The 19,739-nt window shown below is 29.0% G+C and overlaps 1 protein-coding gene across 1 annotated transcript; it reads right to left on the bottom strand.

The window, feature by feature from the left end:
• Nucleotides 1–15,700: 15,700 nt before the first annotated feature.
• On the bottom strand, nucleotides 15,701–18,356 carry LOC114165449. The gene is made up of 8 exons (XM_028050071.1): nucleotides 18,276–18,356; nucleotides 17,814–18,081; nucleotides 17,634–17,730; nucleotides 17,041–17,173; nucleotides 16,891–16,949; nucleotides 16,586–16,706; nucleotides 16,053–16,130; nucleotides 15,701–15,991 (listed from the first exon to the last, which is right to left on the bottom strand). Exons 1-8 carry the CDS (start codon nucleotides 18,354–18,356, stop codon nucleotides 15,701–15,703), a joined length of 1,128 nt encoding a protein of 375 aa, XP_027905872.1.
• Between the last annotated feature and the right edge of the window lie 1,383 nt (nucleotides 18,357–19,739).

Raw genomic sequence — 19,739 nt, 5'->3', positions numbered from 1 at the left:
AGAAAGTACTATTTAGGTACAAAATACTTCCTATACATAATACTTATTCAACCAGACACTCGAGGAAAAAGATGTACAGCAACCTCCTAATTCGAGTGGAGAGTGAACACTACCAGCTTTGGTTTTTGAGTGAATACTAAAAACTTTGGGTTCATTTGAAATCGGTGAAAACAATTCAGTTATAGGAAACTTTACAGGAAGGTTGCTGAACTTTCATGAAGAAAAGGAAGCTTCCATTAGTAAAATTGAGGCAATATCAAATATAAAATTCCTAAATCATATGCATTTGTACTCACGCTAGAAAATGAGCCACCATATAAAGCTTAAGATTAGTGATCCCTCAAGATATCACTTCATCAGTTGCTGGTTGGAGGTCATCAAGTCGGTGCCATGCAATTTCCTGCACAAATTATAGTTTCTCAGTATTTTGATCACCAACAGTTGCCATTCACATGATGATGATTTTACCATGAAATTTAACCAAGGGCAAAGAAAACCAATAACATGGAAAGCTCTCGGCCATAACAAATTCAATTATATAAATCCTTTTTCAAATTAGAAGTAACAATGGTGCACACTAAGAAAAGGAACGCAATGAAGTAGATGGAATGTAATGTACACAACATGACTACATTTGATTTCAATGTTTTTGAAAGATAGATAGAAAACATTGTTAGCTTCACATGACTGTGAGGACAATGTAACTAAATAGGCTGCAAATACTAAATAAAGGAAAATGAAAGAAAATATCTCAAGATTTTTTATTTAGTTTGACTTTATTATTCCATTAATTGTGACTAAGCCCATGTTTGATTCTTCATTTAGAAGGTCCCAAAAACAGTAAAAATAGTGTAACTAGGAATGGGGGAAAGAAGTACCTAGAAATGGTGTTTGGTCTACTACTGGGATATGCAAGCATCATATATGAAACATCTTTCATTCAAGAAAAAAAGAAGAGTAACACCATCCATTATTCAAGAAAAAAAGAATAGCACCATCCATTGAAAGTTAGTTTCTACTTGGCTAATTAATATAAATGACTTGATGTAGGTTTATTGAAATTACCTTTTACTCATTCGATTAATATAAGTGGCTAAACTTTCCTTCATAACAAGACTCATTCTGATATCTAATCTTTTAGGAACAGAAAATATCATCTTTAACAATTACCAATAAGGACTTATATAAATACAAAAACTATATTATTTAAGTTCATAGATCTGGCCCAACATAAATTTCTCACCACAGGTTTAAGAAACAAAAAATTATCTATTGATCATTGTAATAATAACAAATTTTAGCCATTGTTGTGTTTTAATCAATAAATAATAAATCTAATAACTAAATAAAGAGACTACATGAGATTTGTTAGACACTTTTATTTTTTTCTATTTTGCTTTCATAACTTTCTCGGCCATTCTCTATTTTATACCTATAATTCCCCTTTTATAACCTCCAGTACATTTTTTTAACACTAATATAAAGAAGGCCTTTAACGTCTGATATTTTCGGTCTTTGACGTTTGTCCAAACACCGACGTCGTATTGGGTGACGTTAAAATTGACGTCAGAAAGCAGAGCAGACGTTAATTAACGTCGGGGCCAGGAGAGTCAGACGTTAATTAACGTTGGGGCCAGGAGAGTCAGACGTCAAATAACGTCTGTCAAGGTTCTACCAGACGTCAAACAATGCTGTTTTTTTTTTTAAGTTTTGTTGTTTTTATAGCATTCCCACACCTGAAAATCAGAAAAATTTTATAATAGTTTCTAAAAGCTTTTCTTAAAAGTATTAACTTCCATATTCCAGAACTACTAGTTAATCAATAACTAGAAAAAGCCACTGAATCAAATGCCTTGTAGTTTAAAAAAAAATGAGTACAACAATATTGCATAGCTATGATAGTTTATACTACATAAATCTGTTAGGTATTTGTTATCATCATGCCATCACCTTAATCTTATGTTGGGAGAAGAAGATAACTCTAACAGATTACAAGAGATGTCTCATAACAAAATCAGACCAAAGAGAAACAAAAAGACATGAAAAAGAACATTACCTTAGGTACTTGCTGGTTTTGAGGTCCTTGATTTAACCTTACCTCACTCACCCACTCTTATTATTTAGCATTTATTAACTTTATTTTTTAAAGATAAGGAAGAATCATAAAGTATCTTTTTTCTCTTGGTCTGTATACCTCTTTAAGATAAATACATGCTTCTGTGATTTGTAATCAATATCTCTAAAACTGAAATATATGCTTCTGATATATGCACCCTGCTTCGTGAAAAAGTGTATCCTTCTATGTCAAGAATTATGCTTAGGACTCCACTGTAAAAGTTATACCAACAATTGCATACATTCGACTATGATAGTATAAAAACTTAAATATGTTTTTAACACACCTAAGTTTTGTCCTCATACCATTATATACAAATTGCATATATCCATACTAACTAATAGCTAAAGTGCTTCCATATATGCATTCAAAATTTCAACTTTAAACTAAACAACTTGACAGACATTCACTTATCATACAAACGAACACAACAAGCTACCTAACACAAAAATCACACCTCAAAACCTGTTGAGACGTGCTCGTTATTGCTCAACAACCTACATTTTAGACATTTGCTTTTCAATCTCCACCATTTGCTACGAAAACAACTTATTTTAAGCTAGAATTTCACTTTGTGTATCTAGCTCCAAAATTCCTCTATTAGTTGGTTGGCCTCAACCATGTTGCACTTGGTGGTCACTAGTTGTTAAGGATTCTATGATTAAAGTTTCTTTAGTCACATCTTTTCTTATCATAGAACCTCCTGCAAAAGCATCCAAAAGCATTTTGGTTTATGGCCTAAGCCCACTCTAGAACATATTGACTTCTGCCATATCATCAAATCTATGGTTTTGACACTTTTTTAGAAGATATTTGTATCTCTCTCATGTTTCACATAAAGGCTCATCTAATCCTTGTGAGAAAGTTGCAATAGGTGACTTAGCACCTACATAAAAACTTTCTACTACAATAAGATGGGTAAATTTTGTGTATTGAACACGTATTTGAGATATTTAAATAATGTTTCTATTTTGACGAACAAGGAAGTAAGTTGGTATACAAGTGTCAAGCTTGAAAATAGATTAAATAATGTTTTTTAGCACATAGACATTTTGATTAACTTTCCGAGAATGAACAAGTTTGTATAACTACTAGTTTTTTTACCCGTGCAATGCACGTGATTATTTTTAATAATTATTATAAATTATTAAATTAGTAAAAAAAGTTTAACAATTTATTATAAACAACTATATTGTCATATACCAAAGTTCAATGACCATAATTGATGAAGTACACAACTATATTGTCATATAACAAAGTTCAATGACCATAATTCATCAACATTACAAAATTATGCTTAATCTAATCACAACAACAACCATTAACGAAGACTTTAACATTTGATTCGATGAAATCATTGTCTGCTTGAAAGACAACAATATCTCCTTCTTTAATTCATTTTCAGAACAAAATAGCCTCCAACCTTGACCTATCTTTGTTGAACTTTGTTGTTTGTTGGATATTAGTATTTTGCAATTCACTATAGTTTTAGGCCCTATAAGAAAGACGTCTTCTACCTTCACCTCCCGAATAAAGTTGGCAAACTTTGATGGCAAATCCTACATGATTCAAACATTTATTGTTAATATAAGTATTTCAATTTAATTATAGTAATAAGCATAAGAATAAATAAGAAGGAATATACCAAGTGACTTGCTTTGCTTTGATACTTTGTCAATTTCACTAAAAATATAGATCTTGTATTTTGATGAGTAATACGGTGCATAAATATTGTCAAACTTGTTGTTGTACATCCACCTTTAAACACTATTAGGTGAAATAAAGAATTTCCCAAATACTGAAACTGGATGTGAGAATCACTTTGAATTTGATACAAATTTCTCATATTAAACCAACCTTCAGTGATCCTTGGGTTATCTGAATCCATGTTATAGGTAATTGTTGTGCTCTTACCATTTACATCTACCAAGTGCCACTGTGGGCCTAATTCGTGTGCATAACCAACAGCAAAGTGTCGATCAACAAATAAAAATGGCTACAAAATAATGAGGACCCTAAATTATTTTCAAATAATAAAGACATTATCAATATAAGTTGTCAACATACTTATATATGAACAAAAAATATATATAAACAGACGTTGATAAAAATTAAATCTAGAATTAATAATTCTTTACAAAAATTATTAGAAAAAAATTAAATAAAGAAAAAATTTTGAAGATTAAAATCTTTAGATATATATATATATATATATATATATATATATATATATATATATATATATATATATATATATATATATATATATATATATATATATATATATATATATATATATATATATATATATATATATATATATATGAAAGTGAAGTACATACGTTAAATGAACGTTAGTAGATATGATTGTGTTCCTCTGTAATACTACTACTAAAGTAGGGATCATGATGATACAATATGAATACAGAACACAGCGAACCACATAGAACAAAAAATCTCAATGCATGGTATTAGATCTAAATTTGTATTTTTGTTAAAATTGAAGACATACCTGAGAGAATATGTAGATGGTGTTGAACTTCCAAAATATTATTCTTTGATCTTGGGTTTGCTCCATTTCCAATTTTGTAATTGCAGAGAAATGGAGATTCAAATGTAGTGTTGAGTGAAGGATGTGTATCAAATGGTAAAGTGAAAGTTGTGAATGGAATGAGAAAGTTTAAGTCAGAATAGAGAACATTATCATGTGCAAACAGTGACAACAAATTTAAAATTGTTATTGTTCACTGACACAAAAAGTAACAGATAAAATAAAGTATAGAAGTTACAACAAAAGTAACAGCAAAATTATATAATTGCGATTCTTTAACATTTAGAAAATTAAAGAAATGAAATGCAATTATGTAAATTTAAATGAATGTTGTTTTTTCAGTAACACCCAAGCACATGTATCTAGACATTTGTTGTTGACAATACAGTAAAGCAACAAATAACAATTGAAAAACAACATATATATAACGAATAACAAAAACAATAGTGTATTAATATATAAGTAGCATTACTGGAATTCAATGAAGTAGATCCTGGAAAACAAAATAATATCTAATGCAGCTATCAAAACATTTATCAATCACTATATATTATACACTACTAATATGCATGAACTATAATGTGCACCAAAATTTGTATATGGACCTAAAAAATAAAGTAATCTGCACCAATTGTAATCTGCAAGGTAAAAAAGAAATACAGTTAAATGTACAATAATTGAAAAATTTTAAGAATGTTATAAAAGTAATTTTTATACCTTTATCAAAGATTTTCAAATATTTATTTGTAAACCACATTTGTAGTTGTAGTGGTTACTTTTCCATCTTTGTCCAGAATTAAGATTTTTAGTCCTTTCTTTGATGTCACTCTAGAAATTGCTATGTACAATTGTCCATGAGTAAAAACTGGGCGAGCAAGATAAAGTCCAACTTTAGAAAGAGTTTGACCTTGGCTTTTGTTTATTTTCATCGCAAAGCATAAGGATATTGGAAATTGCCTCCTTTGAAATTTGAACGGGATGCTGGAATCAGAAGGTGTCAAGTTCATTCTTGGTATGAATATTTTGTCACCAATATTTTTGCCAGTTATTACCGTAGCAAAGATAACATTCTTTCCCAAATCATTAACTTGCAACCTTGTACCATTGCACAGACCATTTGCCTGATCAATGTTTCTTAAAAGCATAATTGGTACGCCAACTTTCAATTTAATCCTATGATTTGGAATTTCTGAACATTTAATATCATTTAGAAACTCTTGAGTAAACCACTCACCTTGAATTTTTTGATCATCATCAGATTGGCAAGGACTGTCTGAACTTAAATAAACTTGTTCTTCACCAGGAATCAAAGATAAAATGAAGTCATTTACTTGTTCAACACTATCAATTGTAGGGCAAAGTATAGCACCATCATCAAAGAATCCAAGAGTCATGATATTTTCAATTAGACCACCATAAATAAATTTGACTAAAGAAAGTAAAGGTGTTTCACTTTCCTGAATTAGAAGATCTGTTGGTATTGAAAGGTTGGCTTCACCATTTTCATTCAAATTCATATTTCCATCCCCAATTTTAAGAATCCAATCAGCAAATTCTTTTATATCTTTTGCACTTTCATTTGAAGCAGTAGTCTTTAACCTCATGTTTTGTGATAGCTTAAGAACTGTGCAATATTGCCACAAATCAGAATAGTTAATTGATGAGTTCACAATATCATACCTTGATCCCTTTCTTACTAATGGAAAGATTTGTCTAAAATCACCGCCCAAGACCACCACCTTTCCACCAAATGGTTTGTCAACATTATGTTGATTCGTAGCTCTCATAATGTCTCTCAATGTTCTATCAAAAGCTTGAAAGCATAGCTTATTCATCATAGGAGCTTCATCCCATATTATAAGTTTTGCTTCCATCAATAGTTTAGCACGAAGACTTCCTTGATTGATGTTACAGGTTGATTCATCATTGATTGCTAATGGTATGCAAAAAGTAGAATGAGCAGTTTTTCCTCCAGGAAGCAATAAAGATGCAATGCCACTTGAAGCTACATTAAGGGCAATCATTCCCTTTGCTCTAATAGCAGCTGACAAAAGTTTCCAGAGATATATTTTTCCAGTACCACCATAACCATATAAGAAAAAGAAATTCCCTACCTCTGAATTAACTACTGTCATAATTTTGTTATAAACATGTAGTTGCTCATTAGTGACAGACTACAATAGAGATTGATGTAGCTTCTTCATTTGTTCTTTATCATAATTCATTTCATCAATAATGAACCTGTTTTGAAATTTGAATGAATTTGAAAGATCAGGTTGAGGAAGGCAACTATAATCTGTTAAAGCTCGCCCATTTGAATTTAGAAGTTCTTGTACTTTTAGTAGACAAAGATTGTGTAAATCATGCTCTTGAATTTGAAAATCTACAAAATAGAACATGTAATTAATACATATTTATGGAAAAAACAGTGTAGATTAATTCAATTTAGTACCTGGTATGTTCAAGTCTTTTCTTTTTTGATATAGGATACCATCTGCAAGTAAAGTCCATGTTGCATCCCAAACAACATTTGGTTTAGACATTGTATTCATGATTAACAAAGCAACAAATAACCTTCTAAGTTGATTTCCAGATGCAAGATGGCTAGCCTCTTTAATGGCATCAATGAATTCTTTGTCATCTACCAATAATCCTAATTCTTGGCAAGCCTCTTGGTATGTGGAGAGTGTTTTACCATTAATTGTCTTTATACTATCATGATCAATACAACCTTTTTGTTTTGTTAGTAAGATTCTCATATAGTAGCATTCACATGATCCTGGAGGAACATATGTTAGTCGACCAATACTATAACCTTGCTTTCTTGGTTTCCATTGTTTTTGTTGAGACATCCAAACAAATTTTGTTGGAAATTCAGCATAGGTCAAGTTTCTACCTTCCTCAAATTTTTTGTTAGCTTCAAACCAAGCTAGGAACATGGTGTTCATATTCTCATTCCTATGCAATACATCATCAATTCGATCATCATCTTTAAACAAAACTGGTTGTTGATCTTGTAAGTTAAAAGTTAAACGTTGAACAGCTGGCCATCTATGAAGGATATCAAAGCCATAAATTCGTCAAACTGCTTCACATGCAGATAAATATCTACAATCATAGTATCTTTTTATCTCATCAACAATACGCATCTCTGTAGATTCATTCTCTTTGTCTGTAATTTTAATTATTACTCTATCGGGACCTTTGTTGACATATTTGAACAAATACTTGATTGAGTTGGATTTGTTGCAATATTTTGTATTAACATAAGCTTGATAATGCATTAAGAGAAGAGGACTATACGACACCACATTTGCATTACCTAATTTATGTCCATTTTTCAACCCAAATAAACCATCATCTCTATGTCTATATATAGGATATCCATCTTCATCAATTGTAGTTGAATGTCTAAATTTTTTAGGAAATAATTTAGAACATCAACCTTCTTTCATACATGGCGAGTTGAATCTAGCGGCTCCGCAAGGACCATGTATCGTATATGTTTGAACAGCCTTTGAAAGTTTAGGATAAAGATCTGGATGAGGAAGTTCAACAGAGATGAGTTGATCTATATGCTTTGCATTTTCTAACTTGTTTGAGTCACTCAACCATAGTAATTGTGAGCATGTGGCAGACCTTTCTTCTGAAATTCAACCGTATACATACCTAAATTTGGAACATAATTATTAGAGGAAACAATTGCCAGTAAGAAAAATAAATTAAGAAAAGTAGAATGGAATACCTACATTGACTTTGCCAAAGAAATGATTCTTCTTGAAATCTGTCATCATTTGGTCTAATTTCATTTTAAAAACTCTGCAAACAATGTCTGGCCTATCTGAAGCAGTTAATCCTCTTGATTTTACAAAATCAAGAATTTCAGGCCAATTTACATTACATGTGATTGTTATAAACAAATCTGGATAGCCATACCTCTTACAAATTGTCATAGCATCTTGGCAATTATTGAACATGTATCTCATACCACCTGTAAATGAAGCTGGAAGAACAATACGCTTACCAATGGAAGAAAGATCAGTTTCACCTTTGTTAACATCTTCTTGTAACCCATTCAGAATATCTGAACGAATGAGTTTTTGATTATTTCGTATAAAAGACAACCTTTGGGCTTCAATCATAGTGTATGTATCCACTAAAAACTGTTGAAACAATCTACGTGAATTTACAAAATTACCAAATTCAACCTTTCTATCTTGTATTCTGAAAGCAATGAATTCTCGTAAAGAAATGCAAATTCTCTTTCTACTTTGTCCATATTTTTTACAATCTCTAATTGGAATATCCTCTTGATAACCATCCTCTCCATATGAGAAAATCAAAGGATATTGAAGAGGAATGAAACATCTGTGTGTTTCATGTAGTCTTGTTAACTGACCAGAAACTTTCTTGACAATGATGTCCCTTCCTACATCAAAGGTGCTCAAATCACCAACAATCAATGTTGCCACTTCATCTACTACTGGTGTATTGTATACTCTAGGATCCTTAAAGCGATGTCTAAATAACCTCAATCCAAAATCTGATTGTTCATCATCATGTATAAAATCTTTTACTCTTCTGAATGTTTGAGCAAGTACAGTGTGTTTGTCAATCATTTTCTTCAACTCTTCGATCAATGATTTATCAAATATGGATTGCTGACTATCAGACCTGTAAAATTAAAAATTAGACAATTATATGCGCAATGATGGCTAAAACATAAATAAACTATTTACACATACCCAAAGTGACTAACTCTGTTGGTTGTTTCATTTTCTGTGTCATAAATATATAGTTGTGCAAATTTTGGTTTTGATCCTTTTTCAGGCAATAAACTTCCAATGCGATGGTAATTTTGACCACTAAGAATAAATTGAGGAGGACCCGATCCACCATTGATTGAGGAATGGATCTTAGCACCAATGGATGTAAATGATAACATGTTGTTGTAACTTCTTATGTAATGTAAGAAATGCTAGCTGGTACTATCTTCATCTTTGAACAAATTTTGAACTAATTGTGAAGGTTTCTTCAACAATGGAAGTTGTACTTTTCTCTTTTGACAACAAAGAGAGAAATCAACTTGTTTTAATCTTTTGCATTTACCAGATCTTTCTTCGTATCACAATTGAGCTTGACAATAGGGACACTCAAGTGAACACTCCCCAACATCAACATTTCCTAAGTACATAAAAAACATATATGTCATTACTTAAATAACATTTATATTTATATGTATATAGTAATATAAAAACACTAAAAAGTATTGTTTCACCTTGAATTTCTGCTTTTGGATACAAATCAGAGGAGAAATGTCCAATTATGTTATCTGAAAGAAAAGGAAAAACCAATTCTACATAAAGAAATAGTAAATATTTATTATTTAAAATGAACCATTATTGATTACCATCATTTTCATCTTCGTCAGAATTATTGTCAAAATCTAATATCTTCGAAATAGATCTAATAGCCTACTCCCGAGAAGGTTGACAGAATTGTACACCTTGAACATAGATTGAAATGAATATTAGCAACCTGAATTTGTAACAATTAAAGAAATTAAAGTAATGAAATGAATTTTGTTTATATTAGAAATTATCATGACTTTGGTTTTGTTGAACATAAAAATGATTAACAACTCACAAAAAGCAGAACAATTTAGTGAAGCATGACTGGAGCTGCTACCCACAATTTCTTTAGGTAACAGTTCTTGTGTATTAAATAGATTGGTTTTGCTTCTTCCAATATGACAATCAAATTGAACAATACCTGCAAGTACATCCATAAATTAATGAACTGAATTCTAAATTTATAAAAACAATAAATATTAATGATATATATATATGATTTTGTAATTCTGTTCTTAATTTAATTTATCAATAAAATATAATTATACATTTGAATAACTAAAATAACTTAAATTTGACTTTGAAAAACTAAAATTAATAAAAAGACTAAAATATATTAAAGTATTGTGTTTGTTCTTTTTCTATTAAGAGAAAGCATTAAAAAAATTAATATTTTTTATTTGTACTTGTGTTGTTACTGTTGTTGTTGTGCAAAATTGGAGCATTAGTAGATCCAATGGAAGTAGAACCATGAAATTCTAATAAGAGAGGTAGTAATAGTAAAATTTAGTATGAAAGGAATTGAAATCAAGATAAGATAATAATAGATATATAAAGAATTAGTAATTAAACATTTTATCACCAATGGTATTACTTTTTTCTGCCAACTTCTGATTTATAATAAGTTTCCTTCTTCTTCGTGCAACTTTCCCATTATTTTGGTCAAGTTCTGCAAAATGCAGTTAAACAAATGATTATGAAATGCATTTAAAGATGAAACAAATTGATTATGAAATGATGTCATCTAATATCCATGTGTGTTAATTGTATAATATGCATTAAAGATGAATAATGAGACTAATAAGTCTGTAGTGCTAGCATTTGTACTGAATTTGAATGAAAATTAAATTAAATAACAAACTTACCACAATATGTCAACTCAGAAAGTGGCTTTCTATTTGTAGACTGAATTCTTTTATTCTGCACGTGTGTATCTTCAATGAAAGATAAGTAGGTTTTGATAGTTGCATCTAGGGTAAAATTTTCTTTCCATACTGGTAGAATTGTTAAAAAGTCAAATGAGAAAATAATAGATGTAAACTATGCAACACAAATAATAAACATATAGAAAACTATCACACTGAAAGTTTTTACAAAATCCATATTTGTGTTAGTGCATTGAGTAAATTGATTTTGGTGCCTTTTTGATATCAATTGATTGACAATAATGAATGCAGTAATAAATTTGTTGGATGAAATTTATAGTGAATGAAAAAATGATTACAACAATTTCTTAACTGAGAAAGAGGTGTAGTATTTGGAAAAGGAAATCCTTCACTTGGACTGGATTTGTCCTCATTTGTTACTGTAATCAAAAGAACAAAAAAAAAAAATAACATACATGAAGTAAGATTAGTATTTACATCTTTGTTTTTACGTATGAGTGTAGATTTAATTGAATTGGCTGAGAAACGAATGAAATGAGATAGAAAAAATGAAGAAACTTAAAAATGCAATGTGAGAAACATAAATTTATTTAACCTGTGTACTTCATCAAGGTATTGGAAAAATTTTGAGACAATGTTCTTCCTTTTTCTTCTTCCATTTGTTGAATCCATTTTGTTGTGATAATATTCAAAGTGTGCAGAAGTTATGCATTGTATTGTTGTATTATGGTGTTTTACAAATTCAGAACATGTTGGAAATCAAATAAGATTAAGATTTAAAATTAATAATAGAAAAGTAATAACAAAAGCAATTAACAATGCAATGTGAAGAAAGTAAAGCAAAAAGCAAGAAAAAAGCTATTAATAGATGTAGGCACATTTTTAGTTTTCCACGCACATTCTTCCTGATTTAGGTACTGTCAGTACAAACTTTTGACAAAAAAGAACAAACTTTTCATTGATATGGAAATATCAGAACTGAACATATAACTCAATATTTGGAAAAGCATACATTTTAAAAAAGATTTGATCTGCAATGTCCAAATTGATGATTTACAGACAATATAAAGCCTTATTTCAGAATGTGCATCTGTGCTATATGTCCTTTTTTGGCAAGCACAAAAGTACTATGATTTGCAATAGTCAACCCTTAAAGTAGACATTTGTTTCTACATTGAGTGTAACATGCAACTACTAAAGAAAGGGAAAAACAAAATAATTTTATTGTTTTGAATTTTAGAAATGAAAATAAATTCTAAGAAATTAAATTTAAATTAAAAAACATCAAAGAGAGTTCAAACTGAAATGGGTTTTAATGTTTTCATGGTTACTATATTATTCGAATAAGTTAAAGATTACTAAAAAACAATTAAAATAAATTTTGCAACAAATATTAAAATAATTTTTGTAAAGAAATTAATAAAATTTTATGCAAATTATATTCAGTTAGTATGTCCAAATATTAGTATTGCAAAATATAAAATTGACTTCTTTATTATTACTTATAACCTTTTTTTAAGAAAATCAATCAAATCTTTTAACATATTTGAATTCTCATCATAATCATTTTCAATTATTTTTATTATCCGAATTGAAAAATTATTTTAGAAAATCATTATTTAAATAAATTTTGTATTAGGAAAATAATTAAAATATAAATCTTGACGATAATTAAATTAGGTAAAATACTTATAGATATGGCTTCTAATTATTAAAAGCAACAAAAAAAAGGATGGTAAAACTATTACAAACAAAATAAAAGCAAAGTACTTTGAAAGTTCTTCAAAAAACCATACATAATATAAAAAGTAAACTAAGAAAAAAGTGCAATATTAAAAATTGCATTCTTTGTGGACGTAGACTTTGATCTTCTTCTTTTTCATTTCTTTGTCAGCTAGAAACGAAGAATGTCTCCTTCTTCCAAACGATTGAATATGCAGAAGTCCTTCCATCCCTTCCCAATCTTACTTGACTTCTTAGGTTATTACGGAATAGAAGCTTACATTGAACAATGAAAGTGTTGTGACGTCCCTACAATTCCAACCTCCTCAATCTACGTTTATGAACGTAATCTGCAAAGTCAAATTGTAGGTCCTGAAAAAATAACTAAATAAGAGCACAAAAAAATATATAAAGAAAATAAAATATAAAACAAAAATATAAAATGAAAAGTTCACCAGATGGCTGGCTTTGCATTGAGATTTTGACAATTTCACTCTAAACAGATGTTTTTTTCGCAACCGAATTAGGTTTGAAAGAAATTTCGCACCAGTCGATAATGTAAACATGTTGGAGAATACAGTGATGTGGAAGGTTGAATTGCCAACATATCTAAATACAATTTGATGGATATGTTGAAATTTATAAAAAAATCTTAGGCTATACCAACCATCCGTGAGAACGGGAGGATTCACATCCATATTAAAAGTTAACTGATGTTGATTCCCTTCAATATCTTCCAACTACCAAACCGGTCCTAATTCCTCACCAAAAATAGCAAAAAATATTGGATCAACATGTCCGAACTCCTATTGAGATAAAAAAACAGATAGAAAGGTAAAAAAGATGAATAAGACAAATATGAAACTGATGATGAAAGCAAAAATATTTAAATCAAGGAATAAAAACATGCATGGGATATGTAAACAAAAAAATAAGCGACATAGATGAAAAATGTATAAAAACAAAAAACAGAAAAGTAGTGAATTTGAAGGCTTAATGAAGAAAGTTGAGATCTTTGGAAGAAATAAATACTAAGTCAGAGTTCAAGCAAAGAAAAAATATAAGTTGTCTTATGAAAGACAAAAAAGGTCGACATACATGAAAAATGCATCAAAAACAAAATATTTAACGAATTTCAACGATTATTGAAGAAAGATGACATTTTGATAACCAAAAAACAGATGAAGTAAGATTTGGAGAAGAAGTAAAAAGAATTGCATAGATGATGAAGGAAAATATAGTTTGACATACATGAAGCATGGAAAAAAAATAGAAAAAACCAACCTTTGAACGATTATTGCACAAAGTTTGAATTTTTAGAAAGAAAATCAAGAATAAGTAATATTGTGAAAAAAGTGAAAAAAAAAATACATGCTTTTGAACGATTAAGATGGATGAAGAAGCAATGTGGTACGGTTTAAACTTAAAAAAAAATAGCAAAGCACATACTTTTTCAAGTTTTTGTGAAGTAAACGTACCTGATTATGAACAAAATGATACGTAGTGAACCTTGCTAAAGTTTTTTTGGCAATGACACTCAAAGAGGAATCCATGGAAACAAGTTTAGGGGAGTGACCGTTCTTTTTCAGTGATTTATAAAAGACATAAAACTTGATAGTAAATAAGGCAAACATACGGTTATATAGATATGAAAAGACTTGTAATTAAAGAAGGGGTTTTGATAATACAATCATATTTAAGAATATTTTTAAATTAATTTTGATAAAGTAAAAATGACTTTCAAAAATTTTTAAAGAAATATAAATTTTTTAATAAATAAAATCAAATAAGAAGTTGAAAGAGTAATAGCAGATAAAAATAATATAATAAAATATTAACAAAAAAGATAACTAATTACTAAAAGAATAAAAGTTAATATTATAAAAATTGTATTTTTATATAACAAAATTAAACGTTTATTTAAAGTTATTTAAAATCAAAATAGAAAATATAAATTTAAGACACTAAACATAAAAAGAGGTAGACAATTTTTTTAAAAATTGTAAGAGTAATATTTTTTATCTGAAAAGCTAAACAAAATAAGGAAGAAAAAATGATTAAGAAAATAAAAATCAACTTTCATTCTTTAAATGCAAAGTTACGTAGGTTTTTTTATTTGTTAATCAATCTGTGAAAGGAGAATTGTGTAAAATATTTGATGAAGGAAGAATGGTTTTGAAGACATTAAATAAGTTTTATATGTTGCGAAAACAATAATGTAGTTGAAAAATATACATAGATAAAAACTTAATGACTTTGATGTAGCTAGCATCATAATGTAGTTGACATTAAAAATAATATCAACACTTCGACATTATGCTAGCAATATATACTGAATTTTAAAAATAACCATATACAACAAAAGGTATATAAATTTCTAGAAATATATTTAAAAAAGGTACACAAATAGTGAAAATAAACAATTTTTTATAACCCAAAACACAAGGCAAAACCTCTACTGAACTTAATTAATTTCATGTAGCTAGCATGATTATGGTGTTGACAATGTAAAATTATACCAACACACTTTGATTCAGCTAGCAAATTGTGAATGTAAACATAAAGTACATAATTAAGAATAATAAGCATGAAATCTATTCAGAATTGAGCAACATTTGATGTAATTCATAATTAAATTAAAACATATTTGAAGTAAATGTTTTCAAAATAACAACCTAAGGCAAACACAAAATAGTGGTCATGAGTACAAATACATAAAACCAGCAAATGTTTTTCAAAAAATAACATAACCAACATAAAACACCAAATAAAGTCTATTACAATTTGTAGTGTATCACTTTTCAATCTTGATATTCTTCTTCAACATCTTCACTGGAATCTTCTTGTTTTCTTGAACCATAGATCGACTTTGTCTTTTAAGTGCTGGGACAAGTGGTTGAGTAGCCAAATCAAGATTGTCCAGATGAGATGATTCTTTGCGGGTTAACTCATCAATTTCAACATCAATTACATCTTTATTTTTCAAGGATTCTTTTGCAGGAACATGGCTTGATACTATATTGTTCAAATGATCACTTAGAGTCTCAACATCATTTGATTCTTCTGTGAATTTGATCAGCAAATCCTAAAAAAAATTAGCATATAAAAAGCTTTACAAAATAAGTTAAATTGTAATCTTCAACTACCTCTACAATGGAATCAGATGAGATTTGATTTGTTCGCTCATTTACTTTGCTTTCTTCTTCATTTGCAGAGTATAGATCCTAAAAATTGTATCCAATAGAAATAATATTATAATTAAAGAAAAATATAGGATAAGACGTAAAAAAAAAGATCTTACCAAAGACTTAATTTCAACATCAGAAAAGCTTTCAATTACTTTTTCATCCATGCAAACTTTTTTAAGTCTGAATGATTGTTCAAATTTGCTAATCATTCTTGCACTTAACTTTGAACAGATAGGTCTTATCAATTAGCACTTCAAACTCTTTAGGCAAGTCTCCAACAGCAGTGTTCTATTAAAAAAAGGATAAATATAAATTATCTAAATTAATGAAAAAGAATTACTGTACATAACAATAATGATTAAAATAAGTGGAAACAAAGTACCCAATATAGAATAGGAAATAATTGATTGTGAATTCATTTGAAAATAAAACAAAACATTTAAGTTAAATGTTAACAATATAAGCATAAATGATTAGATTAGAAACTTAACCTTGTATTGTAAGTCAAGAATATCAGAGCATGATTTCTTCAACATTGCACCTGCATCACGATCAAATACAACAAAAGTTGTAGAATCCGTAGCATCAATTACACGAAGTTTCAGTTTATACCTAAAAAAAAATAAAGACATGATGAACATTATTAAGTTTTCTTAATATTATATTAATAAAATTATATTCTGAAGATTAATAATATTACCTAGGTGTAACCTTAATGATATGTTTGTTACACTTTTCACAAAAAAACATTTTGGAATCAGGATATACTGCTTTGTTGTAGATACATGTTGTATACCACCAATCATCATGATCTAGCACATGTTTGATAGTAGCCTTTACTACAAAAGTACTTTCCTATAAAATAAATAATGAAACAATATGAAAAAAAAATAAACGGTAATTAAATAAAAATATTTATGTGCAACATAGAGACAAATATTTGAACCTGTTTAAAATCTTTGAGACCTTCAATTGAACTCCTAGGATGCAGCTTAATGAAATCATCTTTTAAGCTAACTTTAGAAGAAGCACAAAGTTGGGTAAGAGGTTGAGAAGGAGATTCAGTACTATCCCACATCCTATGTTAAAAAAATATGTTATATTACAAAGATATACATATATCTATCTATAAACAAAGATATATCTTATGTATATATACTTGCATTTTTTTTAACTTGGTTGCATCTTCACCATCACAGTTAAAAATTATCTTGGTACAATTCATACAGTTTTGAATATAAACTTTATCTACAAAAGACAACATGTCAAAAACAATTTTAAAAATTAATACAACTGTAATAATCAATCAAAGTTAGTTACCTTGGAAGGTTTTCACTTTGCAATAATGTAAAGCAATGACAACATGTTGATCCTCTCCAGAGGCCAGAATTGCATTTAACATATCAACATATTAACCAAATAAAGTACACTCCAGTCGCAAACTATTGAATGTTAAAAATCACATAAAAAGAGAAGCATATGAAATACATAAAAAAAATAAAAAACACTAAAGAAGAAAAACAGATGAAATCCGCTTACCCATCAGCTTCAATATAGATGACATTTATTTTGGTTTTCTTACCAGCTTTCTCTAGCTCCCTCTCTGTTCCAACACCAGTAAACATTCCAATGACATCTACAGAAAAAGGAAAAAGAAAGAAAAAAAATTAACAAAAAGTTATACGAAAAAAGAAAGAAAAATAAAAAAAATATACTTACTAACTAAGTAATCTGTGTCAAAACTAGCAGCTATGATTGTTGAAAAAGGGGTGTATGAAGTTCTAGTTTTCGAAACTAAGGTACTTTCAACCATATTGACCTTGGTTTCAAATTGGAAGTTGATCTTATAGGCGTGATTTGTAGTTCTATAAGAACCACCATTACATGAAACACTAAAAGATTGAATGGTGTAAACCTTATCCTCTTTGATTTCATACTGGAATTTGTATATCAATGTGCGTCTAACAGATGCATGGATTAGGACACCCTGCAAAAACAATTTCATAAATGAAAAAAATAAAAGCATATTTAAACTTATGAGTAAAAATAAAAAATTTAGGAAAAGTAAAAAAATAAAAGGCGTTTATAGTTTTAGGAAGGTACCTATTTGTCTTAAAGAACAATTTCCATGGAAAATGGAGTTTTTCCTTTTGTGTAATCTTCAACAAACCATAACCTTACAACTCTTGCAACGATATTCCAACTTTCCTTCTCAGGGTTGAGTTCTTGTAAGGAGTGAGTGTGTTTTTGGATAATAGACATGGTGTAAGGAATGAGAGAAATTAGGGAAATTAGAGTATAGTAAGGAATGAAGAAAGGTCTGCAGACATGTATTTGTACAAAACAAAAACACATAATAAAAAAATTTTGGAAGATCATAAATAAAAAACAACACCATACGCATGCTCTGGTTTTCATTTCACAAATTTAGAAACAATTGGGAAAAGCAGAAGCAGATTTTGACATGAGTAAAGATATTTACTAAAACAATACGCACACTGTGGTTTTGGTTAACCAAATGGAGTAAAAATTGGGAAAAGTGATTGACAAAAATACGAAGACCACAGAAAAAAAACAAAAGTTGTTTTTCACATGGCTCAATGTTGTGTAAGAAAAGGAAATATGGCAGAGAGTAGTACAAAAAGACAACATAAAGTCACTTTAAATGTTAGAAAAGGTTGACAAATAAACGAAAATAGGAAATAAAGATCTGATTTCGAATAAAGATGTAGTTTGAACATTTGAAAATTTAAAACACAAAGAAGAAAAAGGAAAGAAGTAAAGTAATGCAAACAGTAACATAAATGTTGTAACGTAGATGAAAAAGGAAAGAACTAACTTTATGTATGCATATCAAAAGACATAAGAATTAAGTAAACTTGAAATGTTGGGGTTTCTTGAAAGTTGAGGTACAATCAGATCAAATTTCAGCAAACATTAAGAATAAAAGGTCAAATTACATCCTGCTAATATTAAGAAGCAACTTTCTCAGGTAATAGAAACCAATAAAACATGCAATAGGCCACAAAAAAAATAAATTTCAAACGGTAGTATGGAAGATATTTGAATCAACAATACAACAACAACAAAAAGCAATACAACATATTAAAGGGATTCCATTATATCAATATTCTTGACTTACATTTAAAAGTTGGTTACCATTACCAACTACTCCTTGGTCTTTGCTTACCTCAATGCCATATTCATAACTAATCAACAACAAATTTGCTTATGACTTAAGATGGCAAAAATTTCTGCATTTAAACAAAGTTATACCTGAAATCTTGGCGTCTCTTGAAAGTTAAGGTGAATGGAAAGTAAGAGAAAATATAAAAATAACATAAGAATGAAATAAACCTCAAATGTTGGGGTTTCTTGAAAGTTGAAGGACAATAAGATCAAGCCTCAATAGGCATTAAGAATAAAAGCTCAAATTACATACGGGATGGAGAAAATTGAATACATCAGACATTAGAAAATCAATAACAATGGAAGACATGTTTAATCAAAACATATGAATTAAACAATACAACATATTAAAGGGATTCCATTATAAATTTAATTATAATGGAGAAAAGAAATTTGATCAAAAACTAGAATCCGTAGTGCTCGTCATGATGAAGTTATCTTCTTAGAGTTAGTGAA

The sequence above is a fragment of the Vigna unguiculata genome, chromosome 10 (genome assembly GCF_004118075.2).
Source record: "Vigna unguiculata cultivar IT97K-499-35 chromosome 10, ASM411807v1, whole genome shotgun sequence".
Taxonomy (NCBI): Eukaryota; Viridiplantae; Streptophyta; class Magnoliopsida; order Fabales; family Fabaceae; genus Vigna; species Vigna unguiculata.
Note: the sequence above shows the minus strand (reverse complement) of the source record. Positions and strands in the feature narration are given on the sequence as shown.

Excerpts from the sequence above, each read along its gene's own strand:
- LOC114165449 (XM_028050071.1), bottom strand. The coding sequence starts at position 18,356 with ATGTCTATTATCCAAAAACACACTCACTCCTTACAAGAACTCAACCCT. Across the intron at positions 16,950-17,040 it reads GTCTCAAAGATTTTAAACAG|GAAAGTACTTTTGTAGTAAA; the intron begins GTTCAAATATTT and ends TTTATTTTATAG. Across the intron at positions 15,992-16,052 it reads CATCTGATTCCATTGTAGAG|GATTTGCTGATCAAATTCAC; the intron begins GTAGTTGAAGAT and ends AATTTTTTTTAG.